This window comes from Acomys russatus, chromosome 30 (genome assembly GCF_903995435.1).
Source record: "Acomys russatus chromosome 30, mAcoRus1.1, whole genome shotgun sequence".
Lineage (NCBI taxonomy): Eukaryota > Metazoa > Chordata > Mammalia > Rodentia > Muridae > Acomys > Acomys russatus.
The window spans coordinates 5,473,446-5,497,161 of NC_067166.1; the positions used below are offsets into that span (position 1 = coordinate 5,473,446).

A 23,716-nucleotide genomic window follows, 5' to 3' on the forward strand; every position below is an offset into this window, starting at 1 on the left:
ACTTGTTTCTGTTGGCACTGAGCTCTTTCAGAAAGGCTACGATGGCAGAAGCCAAGAGTTACTGCTACCACAGCTACAGATAATAGAGATGAAACTTACTCGCTCGAAATAGTAATGAACAGAACTGTGAGATCATTTGGGGCAAGAGTTGATTGGTCATACAGACACAAAAATATGCTGCACACACTAGAACTTTCTCCTTACGATAGCTTGATTCCCATGAGGCATGCTACACTATCAGGACCGCTTTCAAAAAGCACATGGCGGGGATAAAGACAGTGAGATAACAGAGCTGAACACAAAAAAGACCAAGAGGGGGAAACAAACTAATTTATAACCTGGAAACTCCCAGGAAAAAGATGTGATAAAACATGGACTGGATGGGCCATGTGGGGCAGCTGGAGCTCAGACGGCTATGCAGGAGTGAAATGGCACAGGGGCTGAGCAAGGAATTTACAAAACTCCCTTAGGACTGAACTGAAGAAGGCAGACTGGTGAATGCTCAGTACTTTAAATGAAACTGACCCATACTGGACGTGCATGTGTGTGTGTGTGTGTGTGTGTGTGTGTGTGTGTGTGTGTGTAGGGGGTGGGGCAAACATGGCTCTTCAATTCTTGCTGCACTGCCTACTGTGAAAATGTTTCAGCAACGTTGCCAAAGCTGCTCAGACAAATCCATTGTGGATGCAAAAGGGAGTGTGGGTTTTCATGAGTTCTTGACGAAGCCCCATTTGCCTCACAGTGATGCTGTCATTTGAGCTTCTACATGGACAGCGAGCTTCCTGAGAACCTGTGTGACTGTTGGCATGGGAGCCTGGCCCTGTGTCCCTCATACAGGAGGGGACCTAGGAATGTCTATAGCATTAAGATAAAATAGTGCTCCTGTCCAATCAGCTCTGAGAGTCATCAATTATTAAGGAAAATCAACAACAAAACATCAAGCTGAAGACAGACAGTGTTAGCAGCAAACCCAGGATAGGAATTAGGACCCACAGGTGTAGGGAATTTCCTGAGGGCAGAGAGGCTCCTAGAGAGCAACGTGTGAACGAAATTTTAAACTCTTCCATGAAACATCTCGCTCACAGAGAACAGAAAGCCACGGCAATGGTTACCTGAAGTTGTCAGATTTGGTAAAGCAAATTACAATGAACTTTTACTTTCTGAGACTGCACTTTCTTTGGGAACCTGGCACCGCCCACTAGAGCCCACAACTGAATTCACAGCCCCCGTAACGAACCAAGTAATTACTATCTACCCTTGTGGCATCTATTAACTTTTCTTCAACTGCACTTTGTCTCTCTAATTAGACTGTGTTAATTAAGGGTAGAAATTTCTGCCAGTTTATCTGAAGTTGTTACATCTTACACTATGGAAAGGTGATTAAATATTAGGCAATAAAAATCTATCACATTAATAATTTGCTATTAATAAGAGAAGTCATATAATCTTCCTGATAATTATATAAGTTTATACTTCACAATACAAAAGAACAGCTTTCATTAAACAACAACAACAACAACAACAACTCCTCCTTACCTGCCACTCGATTAAAAGGCTATGCCAGCAGGAAAACTCCCTGCAGCATACACACATTCCAAGGGCCAGAGCTCTGCTATTGCCAGCTACTGACAGAGAAAAGGGCTTCATCACCAGCACTTCTGCACATCATCCTGTAGAAACTGGTTAGGCAAGCAAGAAAAAAGAGCTACAAGAGTAACATAGGAGACAACTGAACACTCTTCCCTTTGCAATGAAATTAGTACTTGAAATTAAGATAAGTATTCAATAAATCACAAGGATCCAGCAATTTTCCTGGCTGTAAACGTCAATATAAGATGTAGACTTTTTATATTTAACAGAAAAAAATCAGGCATAAAATGTCATACTATACACAAAAATCTGGTTAAAAATCTAGAAGGTAAGTAATACCAGCTACCAACAAACATGTGCACAAAAGGAAGTTCTTAGCCACTCTACAGAACGTCTCAGAAGTTCACAGTAAGCTTAGCTTTTTATATACTTTTACAAAACTACTCTGCATTTTACTGAGAAATGGCTTTCTGAATGTGTCAGACTTACTCAGAAATGCTCTTAGCAACAACCATCCAATGTGCAATGCCAATAACTATCAACACGGGAGCGGACAGATATATTGCAATACAACAGAACATTACATGACAGCAAAGAATGACGCATGGTGAAATCAGAGATGAATCTCCAGCAAATAATGGTGAACGAAATTAGAACTCCATCTTGATGGCTATATTAGTACAAAAAGCAAGGAAAAGGGGAAAAGAAAATTTGAGAAAGTTGTTAATTCTGGGTGGTAGACGGGACTCTACAAATGAGAGGCAGAGAGAGAAGACCAGGAAAGCCTTTTAATACTTTCAGGACATCTATCTATCTATCTATCTATCTATCTATCTATCTATCTATCTATCTATCTACTTCCCTAATGTGAGATCTGTGCTAATGCGTGCCAGTACCATGGTGAGCGTGTGGAGGACGGAGAACAACTAATGGGACTCAGTTCTCTCATCTTACTTTGTGGATCCTAAGGACTGAACTCAGGTAGCAAAGCACCTTTACAAGCTGAGCCATCCAGCTGGCCTGGCAGGCTTGATCTTAAGAGTGTGGTGGTGACACTGGCATTTGAGTTTAAGATACATGGATACATGTTCAATACATCGCAATGCCTTTTAATAGTTCACAGGGAACAAAGAAAGGATGAAAAAGAAGAAAAAGTAAGAGGAAGTTACACAATCTTCAGGATGCTGAAGAAAGTCAACTACACAGGCTGAAGCCCTCTTTTGATTAAGAACGCACTGCTAGGAACATCACTGCAGCAAGACATGCGAGAAGCACAACCCAGAGGCTGCAAGGAGAGAGCATGTAGGCCGAGATCACGCTCCATTCCTCATGAGGCGTCTGCCCTCATGCAGCTGTTGAGCCGAGAGCCATGGCTGGAAACACGGGTGTTTTCTTATTTGAAAAATAAGGTTCCCTAGATTAAATTTCCTCTAAAATTTTTAAGTACTGGGTTGGAAATTGGAGGGATCCACTTTCACATTTCTTCAATTATCAGCAATAAAACAGGAATATGTACTCAACCACAGGGAAAACTAACTTTTCTTCTTGCACACTTTGTAAGCCTGAAAGGCATTGCTTTCTGTAGGACTATCTACCAACAATAGATTCAAATGCACAATTGGAGGAAAAAAGGGGGGGAGCAATTAAAGTGTCAACACTACAGAGACCAGCCAAGCAACCCTTTGGCAAAGGCTAATATAAATATTTTCATAGCCTATGTTTGTCAGTGCCACTACTCACACTCCGTAGTTACTTACACACAGCTCTCTGTCCACTGTGAAGAGCCGGGAACAACTTCTCAGCACGCATGGGGTCAGGAGAGACACTGAGCCTTGGAGGCTGCAATGTGGTGGAGCTTTGCCCATCTCTAGAGAAAGGTGGGACACTACCAGTAGGAGGGCCCAGAGATGGACACACCTAGAGACGAACTGCAGAGCATCTGTTCCAGCAACCAGTTGCGGGCCTTCTCCTGGACCAGGAAAACTCCATCTGCTACAGGAAGCTCATTCCCCAGGTGGCGTGCCCACGTGTCAACTGACAGTTGTGCTCATGCCACAGAGAAGAGCAGACATATTTTGGCACAGCTCTTAGGAGCTTTTTTTTTTAATTTAAACTTAATGGCTGAGCAAGTCTTGAGATGAGAAAGGAGGGCAAGGGGCCCTTGTGGTCCCAGCTGGGGAATCTAGGTCATGCCACTAGAACAGGCGTCTGATGGGTAGGCCATAGAGGGTGGACAGGTGCCAACCTCTGCCTTTCTGGGCCTGCCAACCCTTGGCAAGGATTCTGGAAAACAAGACATCCCAAGTCAGACACATTTCCGCACATTCCTCTCCCTCCCAGTCCCTAGCTGCTTACATATGGCTAACGGGCGAGAACTGAAACTTCTGTTTAAAATAACACTAAGCCATGGGCTCTACACACGAATAGCCCAGAACCTTTGGGTCTGCAGTAGACTCAACACGGGAGTGTCTTTGCAGTGCTACAGATAGCACATTTATCTACACACGAAGCGAGATCCCAGCCATTCCTGGAACTAGGACATCTGGCTTTAGAGCCCTTGCACAGATCTGCCATGATGAAGCTGCATGGGAGGAGGACGAGGAGAGGGAGGAGGAGGGGGAGGAGGAGGAAGAGGAGGCGCAATTTACAGTGGCTACCAAGGAGGTGCATAACAAATGAGCTGCTAGACACAGCACATTCCAGAATTCACAATTAAATAGCTGATCAAACACGAAATGTATAACTCATTTTACATAAGGAGGGGGCGCTGAGCAATCGTCTAAGAGCATAACTTAGTGGCAGAGAGCGTGCCCACTTGCCTAAGCATGTATGAGGCCTGGGCTAAATCTTCAATACCATACATACATATACAGAAGAGAAAAATTAAGGTTAAAAAAAAAATATACAACGTGTATGGCTCCCATGACAGAGCCCACGGATCCATTTCCACAGAGGGAACAGATGAACACACTTCTCAAGGTGACCTAGGGCACAAAGGTGTCAACCTGTTACCCCTGCAGTCTTCTCTACAGGGTTTGCCTTGTCATTTCCACACCTCCTGCCCACCAGTCCTCACGCTACACAGGCATTGAGCTCAGCAGGCTTCCTCTTCCCGGCAGGATTTCTTCTGGCTGATACATAACCCTACTCCAGAGGGTATGCAGATGGTTCTTTGCTCTGTGAATTCCTCCATCACCATGAATGAAGTTCTAAATGTTAGTCCTACAACTTGCATCACTTTTTTCCTATAATGCCAGACATCATGACTTCTTGTGGTTGTGGTTGTGGTTGCTGTCCAGACAGGTTTCTCTGTCTCAGAATGATTTCTCTTGGCTACCTTGGAACTTGCTCAAGCTGGCCTTGAACTCACAGAGATCCACCCGCCTCTGCCTCTGCCTCCAGAGTGCTGGGATTAAAGGCATGTGCCACCACCACTTGGCTACATCATGACTTTTCAGTGTCTTTGCTCAGAAGACAGGATCCAAACCCTCCCAGAATATCTCTCAGAAGTCTTATTACATCGGAATCAGCCCACACCAGGTGCCTACGTCACAGGCACGTTTGCATGGAGACACATAAAGGCAGCACGAAGGATTTGCAGCAGACAGCACAGGTGGCGCTTTGACGTGAACGCCGCAGCTTTCCGCTGTCCAGAGGCCTCAAAACCAGGAGTTTACTTTGGAATGCAAAGCTCACAGGCCTCTGGTCCAGGTAACAGGCTCCTTTTTAGGATGAATTCTCCATAGCTAAACTCAAGCATGAGCCATCAGGGATACTGAGTTATAAGCCTGGCTTTGGGTCTGCTTTAGGCCTGACAGGAGCAGACACTCAAGAGTGCAAACCAGGTACCCCTATGGAAACAGAAAGCCCAGGCTGTATTGGGCTGAGGGTGAGGATGTGATGGAGCCTGCTGTGCCCTCTTGGCGCACACTCCGGCATCACTCACTATCTCTCCACTGGAGGCCTATCTTCCTCACAGATGCAGGGCTGGTACCCTCTGTTTTCCTTTGGAAATGGAGCTTTAGACAGTTGTGAGCTGCCATGTGGGTGCTGGGAATTGAACCTGGGTCCTTTGGAAGAGCAGACAGTGCTCTTAACCACTGAATCATCTCTCTAGCCCCTGACCAGTTCTTAAGAGACTTTTATTTGGATTGTCTTAAAATTGCCACATGCTACCATTTCTTAATTGGGGGGGGGGGGCGGTGTTTAACAAATTCTACTAATGCAAGCACGTCAGAAATACGCAGACTATGAATAGCTTTGCAATATTAAAGGTCTAGAATTCAAGAGTAAAATTAAAAAACCTCTAATCTAAAATCCAACATATTTTTTAAAATGTAGACTACACAAAGGCAAAACACTAGTAATGACAACAGCAAAGTGCTAGAGTAAACAATGCAGAGAATTTTAATACTAGTATTTTCTCTTAAGCACTCTACCAAAGTATTTAATGCCTTTTTAGAAGTGCTGTATTAATTCATTGTTGTTCCCTCAATGGTTTATTGTTTTGCATCTCTAAATGTGAACTGCTGTCACCCGGAAGGAAGCTAACTATTTTGGTAAGTCCCAGCTGGAAACCTGTATGGCAAGGAAGAGTCTGGATCACTCAGCACTCCACACTGGATACAGCGTACTGCACTCCAGGAACAGCAGTGGATGGAGCCGCTCAGCTGACAAGTGCTCACTGAGCTCGGACTCTGAGGAGTTATTGGCGGCACCTACGAATCCCAAACCAAAACCCAAACCAAACCCTCCACCCAGCCAACACTTGCTCCTCTGGAGGAGCGAACAGCCTTCTTAAGAAAAGGAACTGTTTCTAGAAGAAAGATCTGAAGTTATTCTTTGGTTAAAAGGAGTCAATGGTGGTATGAAATCAAGCCTCCAAATTCTGTTGTGAGCTAGGAAATATTTTGTAATGCTCTGTTCTTCAGCCGCTGAGATGGAAACATCCTATAGGACACGTTGATAAACTGAGGCACAATCCAGCAATCCAGCCCATCGTTTTCCTTTGTCATGTTGTCTGGGTGATGGTGGCTATATAATAAGGTATCAAAATAAGAAATTATTACAGATTGCAAATGTTACCCATTTAACTCTGTTAGAGTTATTTGTTTCCCATTTTAATCTTGCATTTAGAAAATGCAGAGTTCTCTGCTGGGTACGGTGGCACAGGCCTGTGATCCCAGCATTTGGGGAGGAAGAGGTACAGGAGATCTCTGTGAGTTCGAAGCCAGCCTGGTATACAAAGTGAATCCAGGACAGCCAAGAAACCCTGGAGAGAGGGAGAGGGGGGGGGATATATTTACAGTTCTCTTTAATGTGGCATGTAGTTTTGTCTCTATATCTTTTAAGTTGTTGCTTCAGACCTCAAAGACCTTTTCCCACTCTTCCTTCACTGTGTAGAATTTGTTAAATGGATGAATGAACATGGGACCAAATGAGTCCCAGTTGCTGGAGGGCGGCTACTGCGAGGGCACTCAAGGAGGAAGTGGGTGTTTACTGCGAGGGCACTCAAGGAGGAAGTGGGTGTTCACAGCAATGGCTTGAGGTGTCACTAGCTCGCCAATGCGGTCTTATGTTATTTTTAAAAACAAAGACGGACAGGACAGTGAGTTAAGCCCAAATCTGCAGCCTCCCCCCCCCCCCCCAGTACTGGAACACAATAGCTACTCTGTTTCACAGTATATAAAACTCATTTGGCTTAGTTTCTTCAATATTTTATACTCACTTCCACTGAGCTCGTTTGTAAAAGGGGCCTATCTGTAAATTGGCAGCTGGGACCTATTCAAGTAGCAAGACAAATCCAAAGAGAAAACACTTGATTCAAGAGTTCAAAGTCAAGAGAGAAAATTAAATTACATCTCACAAATCCAATTAATATAATATTTTTTTGTTTTTTAAATTTCAGTGACATGAGGCTGCTATATTGAAGTTTTAAAAAGCCTGTGATTTGAAATCCAAAGGCTTGGATTTGAGTCACTAGCTGGATCTTGCAAAACTCTTGACTTCATTTCCATGGATGCTGATATTAGGGTCTTCGTTACAAAATGGATGAGGAAATAAAAGCGAACTTCTCAGCACACTGAAGGAAGTTGCCGGATGAGTGCGAAGCATGCTCCCTGCTATATACACACAAATCATATCAACTTTGGCCCCTTCTGTGTCCCCATGGTATTCTTTATGTTATCTTTCATGGCTCTACTCATAAGCTATTATAATTATGTGTTCTGTGTAGTTCATTTAAGGAAGGAGTGCTTTTAACTTTCTTTGTATAGTTACCTTTCCATAGTGATAGGTGCACAGTAAATACGCAGAGGGTTTCAGTCAATAGAATAAATACATGCTTTTATTAAATACTTACTACAAATTTAAAACACAAAAGCAGGTTTAATGAGGAACCAAGGCTTTTTAAAATTTTAAATCTTTGAGGAGGCCTCTTTCAAAAGTTATGGACAAAGCAGGCATAGAGACAGAAAAAGGGAAATTTCAATAGGTAAGTTTTCTGCAGGTTGGTAACTATCTAGTATGTGTTTATCCACCCAATAGCATTTTGTTTAAGACACCCAGAAACCCCCAAATCAGGGCTGTAGGAGCAGGTCAGTCTACTTCAGACAACTTCATGCATGTATATGCATACATGCACACACAATACATATTGGATTAAAACAAAAGCCTGCATCGCTAGTATCCTCTAGTCCCAGTGGGATTGGGATGTTACTGGCTAGCATACACATGTGGGAAATAGTAACAGTATCAACAACTGTAAGGGGTTGTTTCTTGTTTTCTAGTATAAAAGTCCCAAGGTCCTTCTGGATATAAAGAGAGAAAAGGCGCAGATGTAAGGTCAGCGTTAGGGCCATAACTGTAGAAATGAGGTTAATTTTCTTAAGTCATTTATTCTCTTTTGTCTAAAAGGTATAAACAGTGATAAGATGTAAAATGCTTCAGTTTGAGCTAGAGGAAGAGGGATTTTACACCCTAATTAGACTTTATAAATTATATCCCAAAAGGAAAACAAGCAAGCCACACACACACTCCTATGCAGACGGCAGCAGTTAAGAGCTACCTTTGGTTATGGGGATATAAGCTACTAGGTGACACTTTCAGGCCTTTTCCAAACAGGAATGACAGGCCCCTCGTTAAGGGCTGATCACAGCAGAGAGTGAAGCAAGCTCACTTGGTTTGGCTTCTTTCACATCTAAGCTCTCTGCAAAACAGGCCACGCATGACAGGATGCTTAGAGACTGTAGCAGTAAGAGACTTGAGGGTCACATAATTATTTTATAAACGGAGAAGGTGACAGTACTCTTTGCTGCAATTCGGAAGTGAGTGAAAAACCAACGTGGGAATTAATGGAATTTACCTTGGAATCTCAGAGATCTGAAAGCTTTCTAATACCAGGGGCTTTAACTTTGCAATTTCAGGACAACCCTGCGGTTGGCCTTTACTGACCTGTTGTGAAGTAACTCAGGCACACTAATCTGGGCTAACAAGTGTTTCTCACACTGGCCCGTCACCCTGCCTCCCCTTTCTCCGCACGCACGCCTTTCTGCCGCACTCTGTCTGGCCTGCCTTCATCAAGGCAAACAAAATGGCCACTGGAGGCCCGCATTACTGCTCATTAGATCATAAGCTAGTCAAGTGGAGCCGCCCAGGGTTCCCAACGGAGAGCTATACTTCAAAAATCTGTCCATGTCAAATGAAGAAAAAAAAACCCCTGAGTGTGGGGTCACCCAGATCAATGATCAAAAGAAACTGAGAATGAAGGAGGGGGGGAAAGCACACCCTTGTTTTTGCTAAACACACACAGGTCTGATTTATTAGCAGGAATACAGAGACAGGATGAGCTTCGTCCCTCAGACCTCTGTTTTCAGTCTTAACAAAGTAATTTGCTTTTAATCAGGTCCCATCAGCTGTTTAACTTCAGACTTTTTCAGAAGTCTGCAACAAATTCTTAAAATTTCCCCTAAAAGAAAGTACACCCCAGGAAATCCAGTTTTGAGGAGGACTCTTACATGTTTCCAAAAAACACTTGAAAAGCAATAAAAGTAATACAAAGTAATCCACCTTTAATGCTCCAGGAGATTGTATTTAAATCCAAAAGAAACTGTGCCACATCACTCTGAAATAATCCGAGCAACCTCTTGGGCCTTCAAAGACAGAAACAAGCAGGCTGTCAATCATGAGCCATGAAAGGCAGGTTCCTGGGTCCCCGGGAGGCCATCAACCTCTGCAGGTGGCCCACACCTCTCCCATCACCAACCACCATGTCTTGACCTCTCAAAGGAGCACATTTTACACAGGCTCTTACAGTTTTCGAGAGAAGACAATTTAACAGCACAGCAAACACAGCCTGTTGAAATTGAGCAGAGTGACTCTTCTACAACAAAATTTACTATCAAATTTCACAAGTGAAAAATCACAAGAGTTTTTTTTTTTTTCTCTCCTCCTCCTGGTTTTTTCCTCAGAGAAAAGTACATTTTATTACCTAGTGGTGAAAAAGAGATGAAAGTTTTGACAAGAATTCCATTAATATACGTCTGAGTGAAAGTAACACAAATACTTATAACGCACTCTGACAAAAATTACGAGTTGCATAAAGTTGTCAGTGCTCATCTGTTCTCTGCTGAGCTTCCTTTCTTCCTTGTATTTGGAATGCAGTCGTTCAGAGGACGCCAGCAGAGTGGAGGTAGGGAGCGAGCCTAGCTTGGACATCTTTCTGTTTCACTCTTGTGAATCTGCGGCTTGCCCTATGCCAGGCACATCCTAAGGACTCAGAACTGGCCGGTTAGGAGCTAGAAACACAAGGAAGGGCAGGCACTGTGTGCAGTTCTTCCTTAAGCCTAGCTCCTCACGGTGACGCAGGGTCTAGGGCTATCCTACTTTACAGATGACCAGAGCCATTCAAGGTGTGCCCTCAGTTACCTGCACAGTGGGAAGCAGGCCTTGAGAAGGCCTGACTTCTGTCTCACCATTAGCCCTCTCCAGACGGAAAGATGAGTATCCACTAGGCTCCATGCTTATAGCCTAGGTCCCAGAAGCTTCAATTTTACAGAAGGCCTCTTCCTTGGGAAATGTTTCTGTGGAAAACCCAGAAACAACTTAAATTTCATCAGTGAGGGAATGGGTACATAAAGGCTTGCAGAAGAGGCTGTGTCCCAGAATATACAGACCACTGAAAACGGATGAAGTAGGACTTACATACGCCATATACGTACTTTCAAATGTGTAATCTGAAATGTGAAATCACTCACCATCCCCGAAATCACTCACACCTCACTCGGAAGCATGGAGAGGCAGTGTAGCACGAACAGGCGTGCCACAGGAGACACATGACAACTCCAAGACGGTGTTTGCTTTTGAAGGGGTGAGAATGAGGCAAAGACAGGAGAGGGCAAAGGAATGAGCTTCAACGTCAACTCCTACGGTCTGCTTCTATACAGAACAGACCACACTGAGTATATGTTACCATTTGCTAAGTCTACATGGTGGACAGGTAGCATGCTCCTTATGTTGTTTTCTACACTTATCTGTATGTTTGAAACTTTCAGCACTGGAATCTGACTACCTGAGAGTCACAGCTTCACGCAGTCAAACGTGAGTCAGCCTCGAAAAGTTAGAGAGCAAGGCTGGCTTCTCTGAGCTCACCCACGTGACTCAATAAACCGCTTAACACCCAAACAGTGGCAGCTTGAGAGCAAACACAGTAACTCTGAACTGGCCATGTCTTACCGGATCAATGCCCTTCAGATAATTACATTAATCAATATACAGTCTACATTTCGTTTTGTTGTTAAGCAAAACTACACTGGGTTAGTGTTCCTAAATTAGTTGTCAGTGAGAGCCGATCCGGGGAGGGGGGAGACAGGACACGTGAGCAGAAAAGAGAGACAGTCTGTACTTTCCTGTCCTCCTTAAAACTTGATGATGTGCACTTTTTTTTTTTTTAAGATTATATAATAGCCCATGGAAATTCAAATGAAGTAACATATTTTCTACAGGAACTTAAAAGTGTTCTCAAATGCAATTACCTTTTAAAAATCTAAAATTTGTAAAGGAACTTCAATGGCAGAAGTTACTCTAAAACTAACCCCAATAAGAACAAACCTAGGGCTTATAGCCACATCTTTTTCCATAACAGCTTAAAACTATGATGTTGCACGTATTTGATTATTTATTTACTTGGGTCAGGGTCTCGCTATATAACCCTGGCTGGTCTGAAACTCACTACATAGACCAAGATGGCCTCAAACTTACAGAGATCCACCTGCTTCTACCTCTCGGGTGCTGAGATTAAAGGCGTGTACATGAACGCCCAGCTTTGATGATGTTTAATAGTATACCTTCTGCAGTTAAGCATCACCATCGCTAAAGAATTATGTGGTGCATCATAGCTGGAGCCAACTAACTACTGCTCATAAAAGGTCATTAGGGTCTTTGTATTTCACTGTTAATGTGTAAGGCTGCAAAATTACAGAATCACATCAACAGTTTCACCAAAAACAATGTCTATGGACTCCTACTCAGAGTTAGTCTAAACTAAGCAAATCTTTGTTTCTGTATCTACATTACTTGAATTAATGTGGGCAGTTATTAAAGGGTTCCACAACATTTGGAATTATAAAAAGAGTGCATTCCTCTACTACAGAGAGAGAGGGAGAGAGGGAGAGAGAGAGAGAGAGAGAGAGAGAGAGAGAGAGAGAGAGAGAGAGAGAGAGAGAGAAACCTCCTAGGACAAAGAAGTCTTTCAAAATAAGAAAAGAAAATGATGAGGTTCTGGTGGTAAGGTTACAAGATAAAAATTAAATCAATAAACAAAAATTAACAAAACAGAATATGAGGCTGGAGAGATGGCTCAGTGGTTAGGAGTATTTTCTGCTCTAGCACAAGGCATGAACTTAGTTCCCAGCACCCACACGGTGGCCGGGGATCCAGCACCCTCTTCTGGCCTATGTGGGCACCAGGCAAGTACACAGGGAACGTAACACACGCAGCAAACCACTCATACCCATGAAATAAAAATAGTTTATCTTTAGAAAAACAATCAACCAAGTGGACAAAAAGCATTATCTTAATAATAAGCCATTGGTCAAACAACCATGTTTCCTCATGCTTTATGTCAAGGCCTTCCTCCTTTCACTAAAACACTCGCCTCAGTTAACATAAAACTCATTCAAAAAGCCAGTTACTGAATTTAAAAAAAAAAAAAAAGACAAAACAAAACAAAACAAAAAAACCAAAAGATAGTAAGATGTCCAGACTTAAATTTAATTAAAACAAAGATATCAGCATAAAATCTTGGTAACTTGGCATCCACCCTTATTGGCTCAGTTATGTAATATACATTTACAATTATCTATCTCTCTATCCATTTAAATAATTCAAATATTCAGAGAGCTATCCAAGAAAACGGGGAACTACCAGGTTAAATTAAAATACTACAGAATTAAAATGCAAATCTTTATCTATGGAAGAGAGAAAGGTGTACTTAAGAGTGGGTTTTCACGTTTGTTAAAATTCAGGGCTACAGGGTCCAAACACTCGCCTTTGTAGAATGAGAACACCTGCACTGAGGATGTGACTAAGCGCACATCAGTTGTAGCTCTGCCCTGAGCGCCTTTCTGGCTTATCTTCATGCACGCTGTATTCACTAAGCAATCCTCTGTCAGTGAGTCATGCTATCATTTGCTAAGAGAACACTTTGCTTTTAAAGAACAGCTAAGAAATGCAACTCTCCCATTAGCCGTTCCCAAAGATGTCCTTAGCAAGCTTGGTCTCATTTTATTTCTTTGCTAGCCCTGTCAGAAGTATGCATAAGTTACCCAGATTTTCCACCTTGGCTCCTTCTAACAAAGCCCCGTTTTGGCTTGACAAATTATTAGTCATAACTTTATACGCTAAAAATAAATATTTGACAAATTCTTAATGTTAAAATTATACTGTTCCATGCAACCTCTAAATTATTTCACAGCTCGTAGTACACAGAGCCGTCTTCCCATATGGCCCAGTTGGCTTACACTCGCGTTTACGAACGCGATCCCAGCTCTCTAATGGAGCGACTTCCTGCTCAACCATTATCTGTACAGCATTCTTTCAAGACCTCAGGAGCTACACATCTCAGGTGTAGCATCAACAGAAGTAATCTCTCTCCACTGTACTTAGCACAGCTGAGTCTAGCACCCAAACTCACTAAATTATAAAACAAAACAAAACCCTCAAAACTTCCCTCATTTGCAAGAGCAGGAAGGGATATTACTAAAGAGAGAGAAAAAAGAACAAGAGATTGTAGATTCTAGGAAATGCAAGAGAGGGGTCCTGGGGGCAAATTAGTACTCGCCATCAGTGTCTGTGTGCACTCTATTATCTGCACCATGGCAGGCGTGGAATTCATTGTTTTTGCCCAAGCAGGTGTACCTCACAGGTCAAGAACTAAGGTGGCAAGGGAAAGCACCCCTCCTATGTCACACAGTGCCCTCCATCTCAGAAGTTGAAAGCAAGTAGTATTTTTTTATTGCGTGTTTCTGTTCTTATAGGTAGGAGGCCTGTGCACATGTGATTTTCTTATTTGTGTGAACACAGCAGAGTGTTTTCAGCCATGGGCAGAAGTAGACTGTTTTCTTACCTGCTTTTTCCACACTCTAGTGAAGGATGCCGGCCTCATTATAAACCTTGCCGGGTCCCCAGACTTTCTGTGGTCTGGCTTTGCCACGATTACTAGTCAAAACCTTTAATTACAGTATATAGTTTGTGCAGCTGCCTGGAAATTGGTCTCGGGGTCAGTGGCTCTTCCCGTTCCCCACTCTCCATTCTTTTGAAGCAATATTGCTGAACGGAAGGCATTGTTCCAGCTTTCTGGTGTGCTCTGTCCGCTGCACAATATGAATAGCTTTGCAATCACTCCAGCAATTGGTTCTTCAACTGCCTTTAGGCTGTCAATTGTAATTCAGTGGCTCCAGCCACCTTTTCTTTCATTCTCTTGGGGTCTTTTATTACTTAATTTGCAATACTATTAGGGAATGTCTTCTTCAGGCATGTCACTAATGTCTTATTGATTATGAAGCTAGGAGTACAACTGACTTTTATGCATGTGCCTGTTACAATGTTACAATATTTTCTTTTCTCTGGACTTCTGATGCCGTCTTTGCAGCTATCTTGTAAGGAACTTATCTTGTAAGCAATTGTACTTAATTCTGAAGATTTTCACTCTAAAGAATCTAATGAATTTCCCTTAAGATATTCTCACTGAGATTAATTCATGTAGTTATAGCTAGAGCTATTTTTGGAACTTCCAAAGACAGACTCTGATTTAGGAAAAAAAATAAGGACTAGCTAAGTTTCCACAGTTCACTGCCATGGCTCATGCTCTATTTTTTAAATGCAAAAAGTATAATTTTGAGTGCTCAACTTAGAAATAGTTTGCTAAGCGACAAGATCTGTGAAGAGTCATCATGAACTTTCCAGACTCTTAAAAGAAAAGAAAAGAAAAAAAAAAAAACTAGACAATGCTTTCAGAAGTTATATAAGGAAAGGAACTTTTAAAAATAACTCCTGGGTTACCAAATCTAAAGGAAGTTTTTAAATTTGGGGGAGGGGGAGGAGAAATAACCAAAACATCTTGATCTAATGAAGGGGGAAAAAAAAAAAAAAAACCTCTTCAGTGTATTAAGTCTCAAATCTTCAGCCCTGGACAAAATCCAGCATATTCGCCTCTCTCATTAGGCTCAGCCATTCCAGAGGAACTCAGAGTATTTTTTCAAGCAGACACTATGTAATAATAATGATGATAATAATTATCATAATGATAATAACTAACGCTTATTGTGCATTTTATCTTCAAAGCAACTGACTGACATTAACTATGTGTCTATCTTCAAATTAATTTAACTCGACAAATGTCTTATTAACTTTGTTAGTGATGGACTGTGACTGAGCTTTCTTTCACAAATGAAATAAATAAATATATAAATAAAATACTCAGTACTCCCTCTGAATGGCACTATAAACTACCTCAAAAACAACTTACTGCCTCTAATAAATAAATATTAATGAAATACTAAGTTTTATAAAATACAAACTTGAAATATAGGTAGGAAAGGTAACATATCATTTATAGTTAAATTCATATTGTTTTGACAAGACAAGAAGCAAACTGCTTAATAAAGTAGGTTTCAATTTTCAATAGTTATAATTCTTTGTTATAAAACATATAAATATGTAAGAAAGTAAGTTTTAAAACTCCTACGTTCCAACTATGTAAGAAATGATTTATTAAAGACTAAAATTGTTTTTATTAAATTGTATTCGTTATTTTAAAATCATCTCAACTATATCCCCTCAGAACTTCTAATGTACTGCTCTTCACATGAGAAATTCAGGCAGAAAACATGTTCAATGTTTGGAAATGAAACAAGCTAACTGTGCTTAAAATAGGCAATTATTTTAAGACGAATTAAAAGATTACAGTTGGGTCAGAAGATTTGCTACTTTTTATGAGAATTTTGGAAAGAATGTAATAACAAGAAACACTTAAGTGGCTCGCTAATTGACAAACACAAGTGAAAGTACATAAAATCAATCATTTGCAAATACGATAATTAGCAGCTTCAAGCTCTAAAATTCCTTAACAGGGGCAGAGTGCTAGGGACGCACCGCAGATAAGGTGCCCAGCAAATGCACACAGCAGGTCTGGGGCCCAGGAAACTAATGCTTCTGTATTCCTCTAGATGGGGTTGGATGACTCGGACTAAGCAAAGACAACGTGCAGGTGGCGCTGGGCCAGCAGGAACGCATGTGGAAGAAGACGCAGGGTAGTCATTCTTTCAAACAACAACGTGGGACAGACGCACAAACAAGCCGCAATCCCCGTCCTTCAAGGGCCTGATGAATTTCAGAAGTTGGCAGCAAAGTTAACAGGCAAATCATTTTAGTATCATGAGCTGGGTAAGTCCAGGTGATAGCAGGAATCAAGAGTGGGCACTGAAGAAGACTTTCTCTTGTGACTTAATCTTGGGGTAACTTTTCTGGGGAAATGGCAGTTACTGAGAGGTAGGGGAACAGGAGTAAAGTAATTAAAATCCTGTTACAAGGCACATAGCATATAGGACCTGTGGAATTTCACCCGGTTCCGGGGTTAAGTCAGAAAACGGTACCACTTTTAACAAGGGCATCACGGAGAGCAGGGCCAGATGGCGACAGCTGAAGGTAAAGTGCCAGTGTGAGCAGTGTGAGGAGAGGCTCTGCTCAGGCTAAGGGAGAGCAGTATAGAGAAGGGGCTGTACCCAGGGCACAATAAGTGGTCTCTACAGCGGCTTCTGATGTTTCCAGCCCTACATGAGGTACAGGCTCCCCAACACCAAAGAAAGGAAGAAAATGTTTTGTTTTGTTTTGTTTTGTTTTGTTTTTGTTTTTTGTTTTTTTGTCAGCATGGGCTGTCATGTTTTGAAATGTGTTTCTTTACTGCTGTGTCGCAATAATTTCCCAGGTAAAAACGTCTCTTTCTGAGGTAACAGGCTTGTTAGTGGATGAGGACTTTGATTAGTCTGCAGGAGCTATGGGGCACTCTCTTTACCCAGTGGCTGCAGGAAGCAGGAGAAAGACTGTGAGAGCAAGCGAGCCAGATGCACAAACCGAGGAAAACTGGTTTCTCAAGGAACGCACACAGAAACATGAATGACTGTCCAATATGCAAACTGTTCACTTTTAGTACTCAGCTTGAAAGTTGACCTTTAAAGTGCACTTTTTATAATGATGCTTCTCGCAACGAATGAAGCAATTGCTAACTCAGCTTTTCTTGTAGGTCAAGAAACATTATTATTATTATTATTATTTTCTTTTCTTTTTTTTAAGAAACAACTGAGTCATCCAGTGGAGAACAGACTCCCAAGCCCTGTCATTCCCTCCCAAAATTTAATTGTAACAGTGTGGAGTACATCTGTAAGGAACGGACAAAATTACCTGTACCTCTTATATCATTTTAGAATAAGCGTATGTCCCATAAGGGAGCCTAAAAACTGCTCACGCCATAGGTATGTGCACTGCGCTACATGAAATCAAATCAGTACTGTGAAGTGCTGCCAAGAGGCAGGTCAGGACACACGGAGAACGCTGTCGACATCAGGTACAGAAGACTTCCCAAAGAAAACCCGTCTTCCTCCATACACAGAAAGTGACATTCAGTTGAACTAAGGGCTTTGTGCAATTTTAACAGCGTTGTCTATTTTCTAATAAATGATTTGTCAGCATGGAAATTCTGAGATGATCTGTGTTTACAGCTCCTTCATGGACCTGCTGAAGAGAACTACTCCACAGCTGAGCGATACCAATACAAAATAAAAAACGCAAACTAGGGGCGCACTACATGTGACACATACTAAAGAAAGGAAAAGGGTATGCAACATGAAGACTATTTACAGGCAGGAATTACGATTAAGGATGATAGATAAATACCATTAAAATATATATATATCCTTCTTCCAGAAGACAACTACTGTCTGTAGATTACAACCCCCTAAGAATTAAATACATTGTTTAGAAAATTTGAATGCATATATCCCCAAGAAACAGAGACCAAAGGGTCCAGTAATGATTGTAAACACCACCTCTCACATTTATACTCTATTATTTTCAACTATGACACCATCCTCCGTGCACACTGCATCAAAATTAACAGACATTATAATCACAAATTCCAACTGTAATACTGACACTCGGACTTAGAATCTGGAGTTTTCCAAGCTATAATTAATGAGGTACGAAGCTAGCCAAGTCACTGGGCCTTACAATTCTGCTTCAAAAACCTACTTCATGGTTTTCTTATTTCTCAATTAAGATTTACAGTAATAAAAACATTGAACAATGCATTTTTAATGTAGCACTTCTGAAAAAGTTCGGTATTTTTGGATTAAGGATACCTATAAACATCAAATCAAATGAAATTGCTAAAAATAAGGACTGTTTCTCTCATGTTAACAAAATATGTCATTTTATAAGGTCTGGTAAAACCCATAAAATGAAAATAAGATTTTAAAAAAGCCAGGAAGTAAAGGAACGGCAGTCAGTAACTGTGCAGAGGGAAAATGGGATTACATTTATTGGGTATTATATCAACTTGACTTCTCATAAAACACTCCCGATCTACTTAGTAACTTCAGAACTGAAGTATGCTCTCCAAAGGGAGCTGTAAAACAAATTAGATCCAATTACAATTCAACGCAAATAAAAAGCCAAATTATTTATTCTTAAGAGTTCTCTTTTTATAGCTTTACCGTTTAAATTAGACCAAGATTTTCTCCTAATCTATCAAGTGGGCTACTTGGCATAAGCATAGCTTTTTCTAGTATGTTTTCCATAGAGAAAAACAGATAACATGAATACATCCTGGAAAAGTGCGGTGACCACACCTCCCTGAGTGGACAGAACAAATATCTGGTAAAGAATTGCTTGGCCTTCCAACAGCATAAAGGGTGTTCTGTTACCCAGTATTTCCCCATGGCGTTTGTTTTGTTTTGTTAAAAACAACAACAACAAACAAACCATTGTATGTTTCTACTATCAATTCTCAAGATACAAAATCTTGAAATTCTGGTAAGCTGAACACATCACTACAGGTATATTACAGAAAGGGAAGACAGTCGGAGGACAAGACCCCACTTGTCCCTCAGAGGGCGGTGAGACGGCTGGGCGGGGTGCCCATTTGTGGGTTATGGGACGATCTGAACCACTCTCTTCCTATCTTAACCCTGTGCTCCACACAGACAGAACACACACAGCATGAGACGGGCGCAAATCGTTAACTTCCTGGTGATTTTTATCCCACTGCAATCCTGGCGACCATTCACTTTTCTCCTCTGGGTCTTCCTGGCTTCCGTCCACTTTTAAGTTAACAGTTACCTTAATAAACTTAGATTTTACCCAAGCGGCAGGACAAATCCTGGCACATTTCCCCCAGAGAACATAAAATATAATTTTCAGGAAAAGAGAAATCACCAAGCCTAAGACACACTACTTCTTAACTGTGTCACAGGGTTCCTGCCTCCTGTTAAAGCTAAAGACAACTTCCTTGATTTTTGAGCAGAATCTCCCCCTTAAAAGTCACCAATACTTTGCAGGGTAAAATATGAACCTTTTAGTACTCAAAGCATCACACAGACTAGTAGGTGCAACCAAACAAATGCTCATAAAGCTATAAGACACAGGACATGTGTTATCTTATGAAAGGCAAAAAGGGGGGGGGAGACCATGTCTAAGGATATTTCTAAATACACGTCTAAAACATATTTCAAGTAACACGGGGCTCTGTTTGCTTTTGCATGTCCTGCCCTGACCTCCTGCTCTCAACCAGCTTGTGGTTATTGTTCACACACTGTGGAAGACTCAGTTTCACAACTCTGTTTTTATGCTGACAATAAGGTATTGAGTCAATGTTTAAAACCTTCATAAGAGTATTTCAGGCAGGCCGTACAGAAACACACTAGAGAGAGTAACCTCTTCTGTCATCCAGAGAGCGATGATGGGAGGCTTCCCTTTCTTTTCTTGGGTAAGCACACCACTACGCCTCTGCAAACCTCATGTCTACCGAGGAATCCCCCACGGCCCTACAAAACACTTGCAGATGCTCCGCTAACACATACTAGCAAGGTTATCTGCGGATACAATGACAAGGGAAAGTGTTTTACCTAACACATCTGCTGTGCATTCAAATGCTGCTTTCTGTACCCAGAGACCTGGTTACTCTTGTCTCAATTGTTGTGTAAAAACTGTTCTCCATCATTTCTCATTGGCTAATAAAGAGCGGAACAGCCTATAGCAGGGCAGGAGGGTTGAGGCGGGACTTGCAATCCCAGGAGGAGTGCACAGGTAAAGAGAAGAGAGAGAAGGAGAAGGTCGCCACGAGGGAGTCACAAGGAGCGGCCAAGGCAAGATTAAGATGGCAGCTTAATATCTGCCCAGCTATAGTACTTGAAGCTTATTAATAAATATAACGCATCTCCATGTCGTTACTTGGAAGCAAAAGCAGGCATAGAAAAGCCCATTCTTCTAATTTTGCAATCTTCAAACTGGTATTTTGTAAGTTCTATTTACAGGCAAAATGCTCTAAGAAAATGATTTAAAGTGGTAAGTAAAATGAAGTTCAGGTGCATTCTAGTATATAAGTCTAGAATCATTTTCAAATGATATCTATGGATATTCCATATTGATAGACATCAGCTCCTATGTTGCCTCTGAGAATGACGATGTTCTTTGAATAAGGCACCTCACAACATAAACAAGTGTAGCTCTGGGTAGCAGCCCATCGCGGTGTTCCTTTATACTCCTTCTACAGGCAGAAAGTCTGGGGGTGAGAAACAAACACACGGGCCAGGGCGCTAAGAACAGACCCCGGAGGCACCACAATTGCAGGGCAGGAGGGCTGCACAGTGACGATCTAAATGGTTGTTTTTCTTTCTTTCTCTTTTTAAGGGGAGGTGTGTGTGCTTCAAGACAGGGTTTCCCTGTGTATCCCTGGCTGTCCTGGAACTTGACATGTAGATCAGGCAGCTGGCCTTGACCTCAGAGATTTGCCTGCTGCTGCCTCCTGAATCCTGGGATAAAGGTGTGAGCCACCACAACCAGGCTGCTACTTTTCTTTAATTACTATCGAATATCTTCTCCAGAGTCTATAAAGTGTAAAGGTATTGAGTTTGACGTGCAGAAGGAGGCAATGGCGGACATCTCTGTGGGCTGAGTAATAAATCACTGTGTTTCACTGTTTGTTTTTTAAACAAATGAAAACCATCTACACATGGGCCCTCCTCCACCTAATACTGTAAATTTAGAATAAATCACTCAGACTAACCCTGTACACATAGAATAAGTTGATGAGAAGCCAGACACAAATGGGTTGACACTAAATGTGAGGGGGGCTTAGAATTAAATCACCTTATACTCTTTGGTTTCTCCTCTACATTTTCAAACTGAAGGGCAAGGTCAGTCCTTTTAGTCATTTTAATCCTAAGCTTCTAGAGGCACCACAGTTTTCTGAAGGAGAGGAAAAATATATCCTAAAAAACACAGGGGCAAAAGAATACAACAGGAGGTACGAGTCCACCATACCTAAGTTTTAAGGTATTTACATCTTACTATTTTAGTGCCAGAAATCAGAACCATGGTGCACAGTGACACTGTTTACCCAGAATAGCCTCACACTTTCATAAAAGAGATACAACCTAATAAATATGCAATTAAGTGAGGAAAACAAAGAGTGGAGGCATACTGAAGTGTTATTTGGTGGCATGGAACTCGCAAGACAAGACATTGGGGCTTTTAGCAACAACAAGTATCTCAGAAGGACAGGAACATGGTATTTGAGGCCGAGGGCTGTCTATTAAACTCTCAGTGCATCCTTCTGAAAGCTGGTAGAGAAGGGACGAGGTCAGAGCTTAAAGTAAATGTTAAGTTAACCAGGCCTTTATCCCTTCAAAGGAAATGAGAAAATACCCAGCAACGTCTTCTGGTTAAAAGAGAATTTGTTTTTCAAGCAAGGTTAGGCATATCAGCATGTTTCATCAGACTCATGTTGGGGTCTGATATCTTATCAAAATGATAGTTTCCCTGAGAAAGCATCATATCCAGCACACTCGTAGCGATACAGTCTTCCTAGATTCCAAGATGGAGGCAGGAGTCCAACAGCCACCCAAAGCAAGTGGACAGAATCCCACCACTAATGAGACACGCTTACCTCTTGTAATGAGCGGGCTGCTGGCTTGTCTTGATGATTGGCCAGTATCAAAAAGGGCAAAGTGCATAGCTGTGGGTGCTGGAGAGCAGAGTGCAGTTCATTTCTCGCGGTTTCTAAATCATCCTCCGAAGACGCACTGTCTAATACGAATATTACTCCTTGAGATCCCTGGTAGTAGCGGCTCCAGTATTTCCGGATATTATCAGCTCCTGTCAAAATGAAATACATCTCTATTTTAGAAATAGTTGTCGTCAACTTCAAAAGGCCCCAGGAACAAGTCCTGGAAACCAATGTATCTTTTCAAAAGTGAGTGCTAGAGTCTATGACATGGAGTGGACTATGAATCTAAAAACTGCAGACCAGGTAGATGAGACGAGGGCACCATAGCTGATAGGCAGATGCAGGCGGGAGACAAAACATGGGCATCCGCATTGCTCTTTGTGCCTTTACATCGAAATAAGATTAAAAATGACCAGGGTAACGCTTATTTTATTAAAGCCAAAAGAATGTTTTTAGACTTTATCAGTCCTAAATGTGTGACTTGGACATCTGCCATGGCATCTTGCTATTCTGTTTCTGTTAAGTTTGGTGGCAATTTTTAATAGAATAAGGCTATATTTGAAACAGCCACCGAGTGTAAACATGATAGAAATTTAATCCCTTAATTTTTTATGCTGATGGTATTTGGAGCAGCGTTGGAGATACAAAGGCAAGGGCCCTATATTGGGATAGAGCTTGATGACAGGAGGACCAGATGACTACAATTTCCTGCTCAGCCCACTGCTGTCTGCTGCCACATCGAGACACAGGGTAACCATCACCAGATACAGGGCTGTAGCCCGGGCCTTTCCTGCCTCCAGACCTGCAGTAAACTTCTTCTAGTTAGAAACTTCCCAGTCTGTACTTCGTTGTGGCAACAGAAACCGGACTGAGACACAGAGCTGAGCAGCCTTGTTTAACTCCAGATGGAGAGTTATTTTTAGCATAATAACTTTTTATGTCTAAATACTGGAATTTGCGAACCACTAAAGTCTTGGCCTTTTGTGTATCTGTGTAAATCCACTTGGGTTTACTGCTCATGAGGTAAAAGAAAAGGCAATGAACGTCTTGATGGTGTCCATTAGACAAGGTGCTTAGAAGAGACACCCAGGGAAAGACAGTCTTATCAACCCTTGCTATTTCTGATTGAACTGTGTTAGTAGCCACAGGCATCTACTGTTAGATACTCTTTTTATTTCTCTGATTTGAAAATATGACTAACTCTCTTCTCTCTCCCTCTTCCGTGTGTGTGTGTGTGTGTGTGTGTGTGTGTGTGTGGTCTGTTGTGAACAGGAGGGATGCTGTTGGCTATATAATAAAAACTTATATAAGTAACTTACTAGCCTCCAGAATACAGTCCCAACCACTAAC

At 41.7% G+C, this 23,716-nt stretch overlaps 1 protein-coding gene across 2 annotated transcripts in view; it reads right to left on the minus strand.

The window, feature by feature from the left end:
• Positions 1-23,716, minus strand: part of Arl15 (ADP ribosylation factor like GTPase 15) — a 365,109-nt gene that overhangs the window by 154,652 nt on the left and 186,741 nt on the right. For both annotated transcript variants that reach the window (XM_051172410.1, XM_051172409.1), the window contains one exon: positions 22,307-22,515. In XM_051172410.1, coding sequence (XP_051028367.1) covers positions 22,307-22,515 — 209 coding nt within the window. The remainder of the gene's footprint in view (positions 1-22,306; positions 22,516-23,716) is intronic.